At 34.4% G+C, this 12824-nt stretch overlaps 2 protein-coding genes across 2 annotated transcripts; one reads left to right on the top strand and one right to left on the bottom strand.

The window, feature by feature from the left end:
- The first annotated feature begins 401 nt into the window (after positions 1-401).
- Positions 402-3675, top strand: LOC105957030 (uncharacterized). The gene is made up of 3 exons (XM_088811914.1): positions 402-621; positions 1620-2725; positions 3339-3675. The coding sequence occupies exons 1-2, from the start codon at positions 507-509 to the stop codon at positions 2552-2554; spliced, it is 1050 nt and encodes a 349-aa protein (XP_088668040.1). The 5' UTR covers positions 402-506; the 3' UTR covers positions 2555-2725; positions 3339-3675.
- Positions 3676-4932: 1257 nt separating this feature from the next.
- Positions 4933-10312, bottom strand: LOC105957029 (glycosyltransferase-like KOBITO 1). The gene is made up of 11 exons (XM_012980940.2): positions 9893-10312; positions 8843-8992; positions 8047-8099; positions 7637-7745; positions 7419-7553; positions 7285-7329; positions 6777-6964; positions 6518-6659; positions 5898-5944; positions 5716-5803; positions 4933-5605 (listed from the first exon to the last, which is right to left on the bottom strand). The coding sequence occupies exons 1-11, from the start codon at positions 10235-10237 to the stop codon at positions 5303-5305; spliced, it is 1605 nt and encodes a 534-aa protein (XP_012836394.2). The 5' UTR covers positions 10238-10312; the 3' UTR covers positions 4933-5302.
- Positions 10313-12824: the final 2512 nt, after the last annotated feature.

Genomic DNA, 12824 nt, shown 5'->3' with positions numbered 1-12824 from the left:
CCTCATTTACAACTAGTAAAAATTGAAAAAAAAAAAAAAGTTGTAGCAGCCATCCCAGGAAAATTATAGTTTTGGTCCTTAAGTTTACACTAATTCCACATTTAGTCCTTCATGTTCAGAATAATAAATTTGGTCCCTTATATTTCAGCAATTTAACATTTTTGGTCATTTTCGTCAATTTACCGTTACTCCGTCAATTAAGGCAGTGATGGGCAGACGCTTGATTCCGTCGCTTCTAATAGAAAATTGACGGAAATGGCTAAAAGTATTGAATTTTTGAAATATGAGGGATCAAATGTATTTTTTGCGAGCATGGAGGACAAATGTGAAATCAGTGCAAACATGAGGGACCAAAACTGTATTTTCCCCCAGAAATCCCTTTTAAAGTTGTACTCTATATATATATATTTCTCTCCGACTCTTCGTATACTCCTGATTTTCATCTCTTTTGTTCTCTGCTCAGAGTGATTCTCTCTCCATCTCTCTCTCTCTTTCTCTCTCTAGGAATGGGAAAGTGGAATCGGAGATATCTGCCGAGAACGAAGTTCCGAAACAGCTATGAATATGAAGAAACCCCTTCGTCTACCCCAATACCCTACAGCAACCACCAATTTCCTTCTGGTATGAATTATTTCTTTTTCTTCTTCGTCTCTACTAAATTGTAATTTATCAGTAAATATATATATATGTTTTTTAAATATTCTAAAGATTTGAAAGGTAATCCGATTTTCACATGGTGGGGTTTTGTGTAAGTTTTTGTGGATTTTGTATTGCAATTGGCAATTCAGGGTTTGGATTAAGGTTTTGATCTAATAGAATCAGAGTGCTGATTGTATCTTTTGTTTTAGTTCTATTTTTTCCCCTCAATTTGACAGAGTGATTTTTTCTCGATTCATGCTTCTCTCTTTTAGGGTTGGGGTTGTTAATTAGGGTATGATATTTCGATTTTAGGATTTATTCTTCTACCTTGAGTTATTTTTTACATGAAGAGGTAACACAAGAGTTTGAATAAAGGGTTTGAGTAAGAATTAGAGTGTTAATTGCTCCATTACTGTTGAATTACTTATCTATACAGCAGTTTTTTTGACATCGCCAATATTTTATCTTCCCGTTTTCCTTTATTTTTTGACTGGAAGATGAGTGAGTTGTTACTCATCCAGTGATGCATTGTGTTTTCTTGGAGTGTAGAAGATATATGGGAATAAAGATCGAAGATGATTCAGAAAGTAACTTAAAGCATGTATATAAAAGTATATGTGTGTATATATCTGAACTTTGAAAATAAATGTTATTAATTTGCATCGTGTCAGAAAATAATGCTTCGACTTCTTTATGCACAATATATGATAAAACATCAACTTCAGTGAGACTATCTACTTTTTTCACGACAAAGTAAATGGTCAGCAAAAATTGCATGATTATGTGGTAATATATGTTTTGGACGATTGAATAGAAACTCAGTGTTCTTTCCTTAGTTTGTTTACTTGCTGATTTACTTTGAATTTTGTAGTTTTCTCGTTTTCTTGCTATGTATAATGACTTAAAACTATTGCAATACTGCTTCTGATCTTCCTCGTCCAACTTAAATTCTGATGTCTCTTATCGTATTTGTTCTGTAGGGGTCGAGGACAACAGGGTGCCATCATGGGAAATAGATTATTGCAAGTCAGAAAGAGTTCCTTGGAATAAGGTTCTGGCATCCAAAAAGTACATCTACTGTTATCCGAGTGTACTAAATTGGGATGCTTGTGCCGGTAAAGAAGCATTGGATAATGCGAAACAACGATACTGGGCAAAGATAAACGGCCTGCCCTGTGACAACTCTTTGCCCGACCAAGATATGTACATTGACGAAATAGATTGGAACCCGTATATGGATCCTAAACTGATGGCAGATCTTGAACTCCAAGTTCCTAATACCGAGGAAGCACCGCATATGGTTGAAAAGTTGGAGACAATAAACGAAGAGGTGGAGCCCGCCAAAGCACAGTGCAGTAAAAATCAATCGAGTAGTGATAATCCATGGGAAATGAATCATGTGCAGAGTACAGTAGGTTTAACAGATGCACCACAGGGATGGTCTAGGTGGGAAGATTCGGTATGTCTGAAAAATGATAATCCGTGGGAACAAAGTTGCAGCCAAGTTGTTGATTCATCGAAAGACAACGTTTGGAGAAGTAACAATGATTGGCCATCTGCTTCGAGCAACAATAATATTAAGCAAACTGAGTGGGGATGTAGAGAAAATAATTCTTGGAATCGGAGTAATGGGAATGCTGAAAAATTAAATAATTCTTACGAAAATAATTATTCTATAGGTTCAAAAGATAGAGGTTGGAGGGAAAACAAGAATGAATCTTGGGGCTGGAGGGGCAATAGTAATGATTCTTGGGGTGGTGAACGGAATTATAGGGATTCTAGAAGTTTTAGGCAGGGTGGAAGTAGTTCTTTTCGTGGTGATTGTCGAAAGAGAGAAAATTCTCTGCAGCACAATTCTAAATACAAGAGTTCTAGATATCAAGGTGACACATATGGAGATAGTAAGCAGTTTTAAAAGGATAAGATTTTTGAAAATTCGATTTGTTTTATCATTTATGTTGAAATGCTTAGAGAGTTCGGCTGCCTGGGGAATGCTAACTGTTTACTGTGTAGTACGTTTTGTGGTCTTTTGGAGGCTGAAGCTACATGTCAACGATGACAAATGTTTCGATCAACCTGTACGAGGGTAAGACCTTTTGTACTGTATATATGGTCAAATTAAATTTAATGTTAATACTATTTTTTTTTATGTATTCTATGCCATTCCGTGCTCTTTACCATGCCGAATCTAAACTTGTTTGTGGTATTTTATTTGATCTTGCAAATGGTATATCATGAGAATCTTCATTATTTCCTATTGTGGACTAAATCGAAAGTTGGTTTCTGTTAGTGATTCTAGTGTTTCCGTTACTGTTTTTTCGGGATGTGATACAATAGAGAATTATTTTTCGAAGATGTTCTGATGCAGTCTTGGCCCTTTTGGGAGAATGGACAGATAATAACTTTACTGAAAAATGTAATATGTATTAGGAGAAAAATGCACCGGAGAATCTAACTAAGTTCTTAAGGTTGCTATCTTTCCATACTACTTATGATTTTTGTTGAATAGTTCACCCGTACCCTCATCTGTAGTTAACCCGTCAATTTAAATTCCTGAACCTTTCTTCGACTCTCGTCGTTTTATTTGCGCTGAATGTGTTATATGTTCTTCCACTAGAGAGATTATTACATTTAAGTCATGTGGTAGATAAAAATACTTTATGAGCATGATTTTGTTTTACATCTGTTTTCTGTAACAGGGCCTTGGCTAATTAAAAGAAGATCAGTTAATAGTGTCGTGCCACAAGTATGATTGTACTCGTCTGCCATGTGTAGCCGTTATCTAACGAAGAAACTCCAAAAACTGTGCAAGTGAAGTAGCTCCAACTTTGTTGTCCGGTTTTTTTGTTTCCTTCCTTTTGTTCTTGCGGATTATACATATTGATGTGTGGACTGCAAGTTGTTAGAATTAACCTCCTTGTTTAATTATTCTCAAACGGTTTTTTATTACGAGCAAGAAGCGATATCCTATATGTGTAATCTAAAGAGGAAGAAGTCGAGGTTTTATTACAAGGAATTTTTTTTTTTCTCTTTTCAGTTTTTCGATAGTCGACTCCCACAAAAAATGCAAATTGTACCACAATTTACATTGAATGATTATGAGCAAACCATGGTAGTTAATCTCGCGATATACCGCGATATATATCGTGATACGGTACGGTTCCAATCAAAACGATACAACTCGGGTTTTGTATCGCGTATTGATAAATACCGTTACATACCGCGAGATATCGTATCGTATCTTCGTATCACGATACGATACGATATTTACGATATTAGTTGACAATTAAAAAAAGCGAAAAAAAAAGAAGAAACGCAATCAGCTGCTCTGAAAAATGGATTTGAACAAATTTCTTCAATATCCCAACCTTAATTCACGCTTTTCACTTCAATCTCTTCACCAATCCTTACAATATCGCAACCCTTGCAATGCGATTTTAATTTACGCGATTCAAGACATTTTTTTACTGCATTTTGCGATTGATAATAATGAAGGCAATCGTTTAAAATTGGTGGATGAGGACGATTTAGATCTTTAAAATTATGAGTGATCAAATATTTTTACAAATTAGGTATTCGAATTTGAACTTATGGCCCATTTCGCTAAAGTTTATTTTAAACAGCTGATAAATTCTTACATCATCTGATAAGCTGTTTTAAGAGTTGATAAGTTGTTACGTTTTATTCTTAGAATTAATTTTTTCAAGTGTTTAGATAATAATCTTACAAGATATTTTTACTCATTATAAGATCTTAACTAAATAGACAGGATAAATGTACTTTTTCAAAAACTCCACCAACTTATATTTTTAATTTTTAAGATCTTTTAAAAAAATTACTTAACACATTGGAAGAGCTTATAAGCTCTTAAACATCTTATAAGCCTTGACAAACACCACCTTAGATGATGTTATTTGATGAACAATTATATTTTTTGTCATATTTTATAATAATATGTTGAAACTTGAATTTATATATATTTTGAAATGAGTAGTTTAACTAAAAAATAATAAATTTTCTATGTTTATAATATTTTTATAATGTAGATATATATTTTTTACTATTTTAATAGTTGGTTAAATATCTTACGATACGATACGATAACGATACAGTACGAGACGTGGAGCAAAACGATACGAGATATTTTTACGATCCGATAACCATGGAGCAAACATTCTAAGTTTCATGTTAGGCTGCGCATTCAAACGTGCCAAAATTGGACATCAACCAGCAGCACACATGTCAATAAATTCCGATAACAAGAAATTACGAAACCGAAACTAGTATATAATATTAACCCAAAACGCACAAATTTAATAAAAAAAAAAAAACAGAATATTCATTAAAAGATGTACTAGCACTATACAACAACCAAAAGAAAACAACTTCGATGATTAGATGCTCGATTTCTGTACATTATCAGTCAATGCCAAACATCTCTACTAAGCCCACTTTTCTCCCTCTGTCTACATTATAAGTATACACCTCCGCTTGGGTAATGATCGGGAAATAGCCAACGGATTGACCATAATTGAAACCCCCCTCAAAAAACTTGCTCGCTTTAAATCTTCCCTATTCCTAATAATAAACTCAATCACAAAACGGACAAAATTTAATATCGAAGAAAGAAAAAGAGCAGAGCAAATTCATGCGGGAGAACGAATCAAGATTCAATCGTAAGGCCACCATCCATGCCTGGGGGAGATAATGGTGGGACCGCTTCTTCTAGAAAGATGTGGGGTTGTGTTGTTGTTTCTAGAACTTTCCTAGCCGTTGATTGAGACTCTCTATCTCTACCTATCTTTCTTGATCGATGCAGTACAGTTGAACCAGCAGCATCGGCGGCTTTTACAGAGGAATTACTGCTCTCGATTGATGCTAAGAATTTGTCCTTGGATAGAGATTCTTGCGCCGAGGCAATGATCGTTCTAAATACACCAGATTCCCTCAAACCTTGGATTATTGTCTGTAATATTAGCAAGAAAAATAAATTTAAATTAGATTATTACGGAATATAAAATGGTTTAGACTTGAGCAGACATTGTTTTCAATAAGTGGTAGTAAAAGGTGATTTACCATGGGAGCATATATGCGCGTTAAAATTCCCTTCCTCGACAATTTCAAATTTATTGTTTTATCAGTCCACACCACATGCTCACGGTACCTGTTGCGGGAAAAACGAGATGGTCAACTCAATGGAACAGTTCAAAATAAGTATTCTTAACAGTGATATCGAAATAAATAGGCAAGCGTCATACCAGTTTAGCATCTCCTCCTCTGTTGCAGTAGAAGCAATTATAAATGCCTGCAAAACAAACGATCGATTACCTGTCAGTCAGCATGAAATCAGACTGAAAAGTGTTGAAAACAAATGAAATCGATCAAATGGTAGAGCTTGTGACGTAATTTTAGTACATCGCCACTAGTTGAAAAATCAAAAGCCAGCTTCAAGTGTCTTGAAAAATTAAAAATTAAAATGACAATTATAACCTCAGATATGACAGACTATCACAATAGCGGCGAGGGAAAGTTCTGAACCATTTTTGAAGACAGACGACTAACATGTATATACTTTTATTCTCTTACATATCTCATATCTTTCTCGACTTTAAATGAAAAACATTTTTTTATTCCTTTGGCGCTGCAATTTTTCTTTAATGATATTGATGCATGCCCTATTAGAATTTTCTCAGAACTAAAAACGGAAGCTGTAAAATTTCAACAACTTCGAGTGGATATACATTTCTTACTCTAAGCTTATCCACACAAACCTAAACATGCATACGAGTCTTGGAAAGTAGTGGCAACATAGTTGGTTTTACGTTTTTGCCCATTGATGTATCTAACAGTAGGAAAAAAAAAAGTAAACGACACTCACAGCTCTATCGAATTCCAACATAAAGCATCGTTTGACGTCCTCTTTCGTAGGCTTGCAACCACACCGATCCCTCCTAGAAGTCAAGTCAGAGAACTTGGCGTATGTATAATGTAAAACAGCAGCCTCTTCCAATTTAATCTCACTGTCAAATCATTACGCAAAATTACAGGTTAGAAACCGAATAAAAGAATAGATGTAGATAGGATTAAAAAAAATGTAACTTATAGGACATATAACAGTTGAATAGATGGCAGATTACTTTGGAGTTTTCATGTAATTGTGCCATCTGTGTGCACCGTTAGGGCGAAGATGATCCTGTACTCGAGCAATCGATTTTCCGTTCCCATAGGTCAAAAAATAGTTCGGATTTCCACGGGTTGATTCCTTGTACATGCCGAAGTAAGTGTCTTTTGTTAAATGGTCGTAGTTTTTCTTGAACATTGACACCTAATTATGACAAAAGAATATAAAATATCAGCAAACCAAATATTCATTGCTACTGGTGCATATTTTCTTCGTCAATAATAAAAACAACGAAGCACCACCTTGGAAACAAATTACAATGAAATGATATAATACGCTACAATTGTTTCTGAGAAATTCATCAGAAACAAGCTACTACGGACAAAAATTTAATACGAGAAAAAATTAATTATCTTAGTTGGCATTGTAATACAAACTAGATTAACCGCCAACCCACACCGACCTAAAGAAACAAAGAAACTTAATTCCATATACGTACAGTGATAAAACTTTTACGTAATTACCTCAGTGAAAGGGTCTTTAATGTCATCTCGTTCAACACTACTCTCCTGAAAAAAAGACAAATAATTTAAATTTAAAAATTTAAATTTGAAAATTTGTCCTCTAAAAAGGGAAATACCGAACGGACTAAGCTTACATAATTGGGAAAAACAACCATGTCAACATTCCTAGGTACATCAAGCAACAATTGCCTCAAAGAATATTCCCGAGCACCAGCTGGATGTATCAATTCATCAGTGTCGAGATGAAGTATCCACTCCATTCCAGCTTCCTGTAATCATAGTACACAAATAGTTTACAGCTCGTTCCCTACAATTTGGTTTTTTCATTAGAGGACGAGCAATGAATTCATACCCTTGCCATAACTATCGCCATCTCCATGTTTAGGGACTGCTTCACAAAAAGCTCGTAATTGCAAGGCTTGTAGAAGAAACTTGACAACCAAGTTTCATTCCAGATCCGACTGAAGCATCAAATATAAAAGATTTGTAAGAGACTAATAGCCATAGAGTTAACGTAAACATCAAATGTAAGAAAATTATAGATTCGAGAATTTTACGTTTTCACAACGAAGCAATTTTTCATAGAGCAAGGAAAATTTAAAAAAATTGTAAGAGACCAACTCTAGAGAGATCATGAAAAACTATAGGAGGAGACTAAACAGTCAACCAAAGAACATATTTCTAAAGAATGGGTAAAAATTCACTTCATCTTGGTTCAGTATATTTTTCTACGTAAAAATTCAAATAGGTAATGAAATGTACCTCTTAGCTTGTTGCTCTTCTAGTTCTTTGGTTCTGTATACGACTTTCACCCCCTGCAAGGTTAACAAAGTCCATCCTTATTATTCCGGAACTCAATACCTATATATTTAACTCAACGATACAACCGTCAAAATTGATCGAAGCAAACTCAGTATTCATCACAAAGACCCTCAGTAATTTAACCAACGGTTACTCGGGCAAGATAGATGAGGCAGTTTAGGAAGAGAATCAGCATGTGTAGGCGGTTAATCTAACTTCTTACGTGGTGAAAAATTCCTACTTCCATGTGTAAAGTAAAGAAGAACATAAAAACAATGGTAAAACGGTCCAAGTTCTTTCCAGTACGGAAGCATATTTATGGTATTAATATAAGTCATATATGATTTATTCGCAAAACTACCATGCATATTTTTAATAATAAGACACAATAATTCATTCAATTCAACAGGGCCAAAAAATCTCTGTTTTGTGTACATCTCTTCTGTTCCATTCAAGATATATTACATATCATCTAATAACAAATTCATCAGTTTTTTAACTCAAAAGAAAACGAAGCCCGTGAACCAAGTTTACTTCTTGCAGAATATCGTTTAAAATAACCAGAGCTTGGAAATTAATCTAATCACATTTATTATCACTGTCTGGCTCTATACTGCCCTTCAAATTTCAAATTTAATAAGTAAGATAGGGATACGAGTTCTTTGCCATATATATCAGATTGTCATGTACTACAGAGAGTAAAGTACTTTATTACAGCAAAGAAACAAAGAAGTTCAACGGAAACGAACAAACTCACCGGAATAGATTCAAGAACTTTGGAAACTGAAGGAGAAGCGGCCTTCCCCTCAACAAAAAGGAAAAACGTCGACACCCCAATAACTTTATGATAAAACATCCATGGCAAGATCTGCTCCAAGCTAGCAGATGTACTAGTTGTAATACATATCTGCATACGATAAACGAGAAATAAGTAAGAAAAAATAATTGCAAATTTTGGTGAAAATAAACTGTACAAAATGATAACAAATTCAGTAATGAAATGCCAAGAACTTAGGTTAACTGGATCCGAATTCAATTTTGTATCAAGAAATCTCAACTTCTAAACCTAAGTATAGGAGATCAATGCAGTTTAACGAATATTCCAATTTGTGTTAAGAGAACTGTAATTATTGTCATAATGACTAAATTCGGTGTCACACCTCAGTTCGACAGAATTGTATCTCTTTAATGAGACTAAATGGCACGAAATCAACGTGATGCTTGTGTCATCTAAATAAGTATCATTGGTCAAAATTTGCAAGTTTACAAAAAAGCCCACCTCTTCAACCCCGACACATATTCCCTCTTTTTGTTCGTTTCTCAATAAAAAAATGCGAAAACTAGGATAATTTCAGTGGCAAATGCTGTGTTAAAACATCTCTGCCCAGATAATTGGAAATAATGTACACTGATTTTCTTCGGGAAAGAATTAGTGAAGGATCAATGGTAACTCTTTTCCAAATAATCCGGTTCTAGTCAAGAAATTGGGAATTTTCTAGAAGAAATAAAATTGATCATGTATAGTTTTTTATTTATTTTTATTTCATTTCATTTAATTCGAAGGATCACATGAAAAAGACATTCGAAAACTTCATAAGAAAGATGAAATGTGTTTCAATCTATCTAAGCATTCAAAAAACCCAACGCCAAAAACATCAAAAACCACCACAGAATCCAAGTGATTTCACAAAACAAGCAAAAGGCCATTTCAAATCTATCAAAATCCAAAAACCCTATAAGCAGATCAACTCAAGAAAACCCATTAAAAATCAAATAAAAAAAAAAAAAAAAAGAGGAAAAGAAAAACCTTGGGCTTAAGATCGGCGTCAAATTTGAACTTCCAATCTCTGAAATACGGTAAAGAAGCAGTGGAGTGTCCCAGCAGCGTGGAACAATCAGAAGAATGAGAAGCGGAGTGGCCGACGGTGGCGAGAGGCGATGAATCCATGCCGGGGAACTTGTGAGATTCGTCGGGAGACCATCGGGAAATGGGATCATCGACGCCGCCGCCGCGCCATTGGAGGAGGAAGGCGAATAGGGCGAGGGTGAGGGGGAGGAGGGTGAGGAGGAGGAGAAGCTTCGCGGTGAAGGAGTGGTGGTTGGCGGCGGAGGACGGTGGTTGGGGGCGGAGAGAGGTGTGTAGACCCGCCATTGAAACAGAAAAAGAGGGTGGCCCAGAGGTGGTGGGGGTGGGGGGTGGAGTTTTTGTAGAGCAATGTGAGAGAGGAGATTTATTTATTATATATATATATATACGGTCAATTAATTCAATTTAATTTTTGAGTAACTGCTACTTCATTTTTTTTATGTGGGAATTAAATAAATCTTGTAATGATTAGCTGTAATTTAATTTTAGTAAATCTCATTATTATTATATTAATTTTTATTTTTGTAATATATATATATATATGTATGGTTTGTATGATTTTCAAAAGGCGGCGGATATATGCAAACCCATTTTTTTATTAGTTCAAGACCTATAACATAAAAATACTAATTTACCCTTAATGAAATTCAAAACCAAATAAAAAACATAAATCATAAAAAAAGAAAAAAAAACAAATCGACGTTACAACGCCAATTTTGACTTGTAAAGTCGGCGTTGTGTCGCCGATTTGGTTAACAAAAATCGATATTGTAACGCCGATTTTCGTGTACAAAATCGGTCTGGATAAACCGATTCGGGAAACCAACGAAAACACAAAAAAAAATCAATATGAATCTCATTTTTTTTTTTCAAAATCGGCTAAAGCATTGTAACCCAACAAGAAGTAAGCATAGTGATGAACTAAGATTAGCCACATACAATAATATAAGTTTCCCCTTTTGTTTTATTCAATAGATTATTAGATCTTGTCATGGGTTTGAATATTCATACCTTGTATGTTTATGAGATCACTAAATAGTGTGAATAAGAAAGATTATTAGACAATGTGAGTGGTCCAATTCATTGAATTCCGTTTTATCCAAGAAAAACCCGTCGCCCTTCACTACTTATGACCTAGTATATATACTACTACAATATGGGCCCTTCTGGGCTTGTTTACATTTTCTAGGTACAAAAGCCGTTATCCTGTCTATTCTGCCACGTGGCAAGTTTTTATTGGTCATTTTTACTGTTCTTCGGTCAGTTCAAGCCTGACACCCATCTTCTACCTCTCAGAATTGTCCCCTGCACGGCTTTCGAGATGCCGACGTAACGCTTACTTCGTCAGGCGTAGGATTACCTCGTCAGCATATTTCTAGGTACACTTCGCTAATTACCCTTTGCGGTCTATTATGGTTTTTACGGTATTGGACTTCCCTTCAATTTTACTTGGGCCCTCCCTCTGGGCCCAAGTCAGCCTTGACCATCCATGTTTCATTTAGTTGGGTTTGTGCCTTTCCTCTAAGCCCAAATTAGTCCGGATCACATAGATTAATGTTCATCCACGCATATTTATTAAGAATCGATGCTCGATTAATGTTTTTGAATTGACAAACAAAAGTTTAGTAAAAAGGACTTGTTGGTGATGGTGGGTTGGTGGTGATGGCGTAGTGGGTGGGTCGCTGGTCGCCGCCAGCGCGGTAGAAGTCTCGCTGATCGGTGTCTCGGCGGTCTGGTGGCGGCAATTGTGAGTTTTTTCTATTTTTTTCTCTATTTTTTTTTTTTTGTTTTTTTTTTACTTTTTTTTTTGGTCTTGAAGAAATGAAAAATATAGTTTGTTTGTATTTGGGTGTTATTTATTGATAAGGGTATATTCGTCATGTTTGGTTTTGATGTAATAAAATTAAATTAATTTACGGGCTTGAACTAATCAACTATTTTATGTAGGTTTGAACTAATAAAAAAATGAGCTTACATATATCAGCCGCCTTTTCGACCTTTTCAAAATTTGACATGATGTATCTTATTTCTTACAATAAAAATATGTTCTTGTGAGAATTTTTAATTTGATTTATTGTTTTACATGCTTGTTTTTTTTTTTTTTCTTTTTTAATTCTCATCCATCTTGTTTAAAAACCATAAAACTGAAAATGAAAGGTTAGTGGGATAGTTTTCCACCCATGATTTAAACGCAATTATACATCTTTAAATGCAAATGTGCATAAAATATCAAGCAAATTACGACCACCCGATGCAAGGTCAAATTACAAAAAAAAGTTCATGTTTACATAATTACAAGCACCCCCAACTATGTATTATCTTCGAGAAAAAGAAAAAAAAAAACCCCACTTGGTAAATTTAGAGGCGTTCATTGGGTAAACTTGTACAAAAATTGCGCTACACCAAAATTCATACAGTTTAGCTTTTAGTTCGATAAATAACCGAGTTACCCAAATTTTATAGAAAATATTGAAAATTTTGTTTTTATTTATTTTAATTAATTTAAGTTTAAATACTATATATATATATATATATATATATATATATATATAAACTAAAACTAATTACCACACCGAATTAATGGTTCGGTAATCGGCATGTGCGAATTTTTGTTCGGTTCGATCCTATCGATTTACCGACCGGATGAACACCCCTAGGTAAATTTGACATTGTAAGGGTAGAAGTTTAAGGCAATACATAATTGAGGATGTGGTTGTAATTATGCAAACAAGATGATTTTTTTTTCTCGTAATTATACCTTACCTCAGGGGTGGTCATAATTCACCTTAAAAAATATATATATATATATATATATATATATATATATATATATATATATATATATATATATATATATATATATATATATAAC

Source organism: Erythranthe guttata, chromosome 2 (genome assembly GCF_056151865.1).
Source record: "Erythranthe guttata isolate IM_541 chromosome 2, IM_541, whole genome shotgun sequence".
Lineage (NCBI taxonomy): Eukaryota > Viridiplantae > Streptophyta > Magnoliopsida > Lamiales > Phrymaceae > Erythranthe > Erythranthe guttata.
This window is presented reverse-complemented; position numbering and strand designations above follow the sequence as displayed.

Bases quoted from the DNA above. Each gene is read 5' to 3' on its own strand.
- LOC105957030 (XM_088811914.1), top strand. From the start codon at position 507: ATGGGAAAGTGGAATCGGAGATATCTGCCGAGAACGAAGTTCCGAAAC. The intron at 622-1,619 runs GTATGAATTATT...TTTGTTCTGTAG, and splicing joins CAACCACCAATTTCCTTCTG to GGGTCGAGGACAACAGGGTG.
- LOC105957029 (XM_012980940.2), bottom strand. From the start codon at position 10,237: ATGGCGGGTCTACACACCTCTCTCCGCCCCCAACCACCGTCCTCCGCC. The intron at 8,100-8,842 runs GTGAGTTTGTTC...TTAACCTTGCAG, and splicing joins AAGTTCTTGAATCTATTCCG to GGGGTGAAAGTCGTATACAG. The intron at 7,554-7,636 runs GTATGAATTCAT...CTATGATTACAG, and splicing joins TGGCGATAGTTATGGCAAGG to GAAGCTGGAATGGAGTGGAT.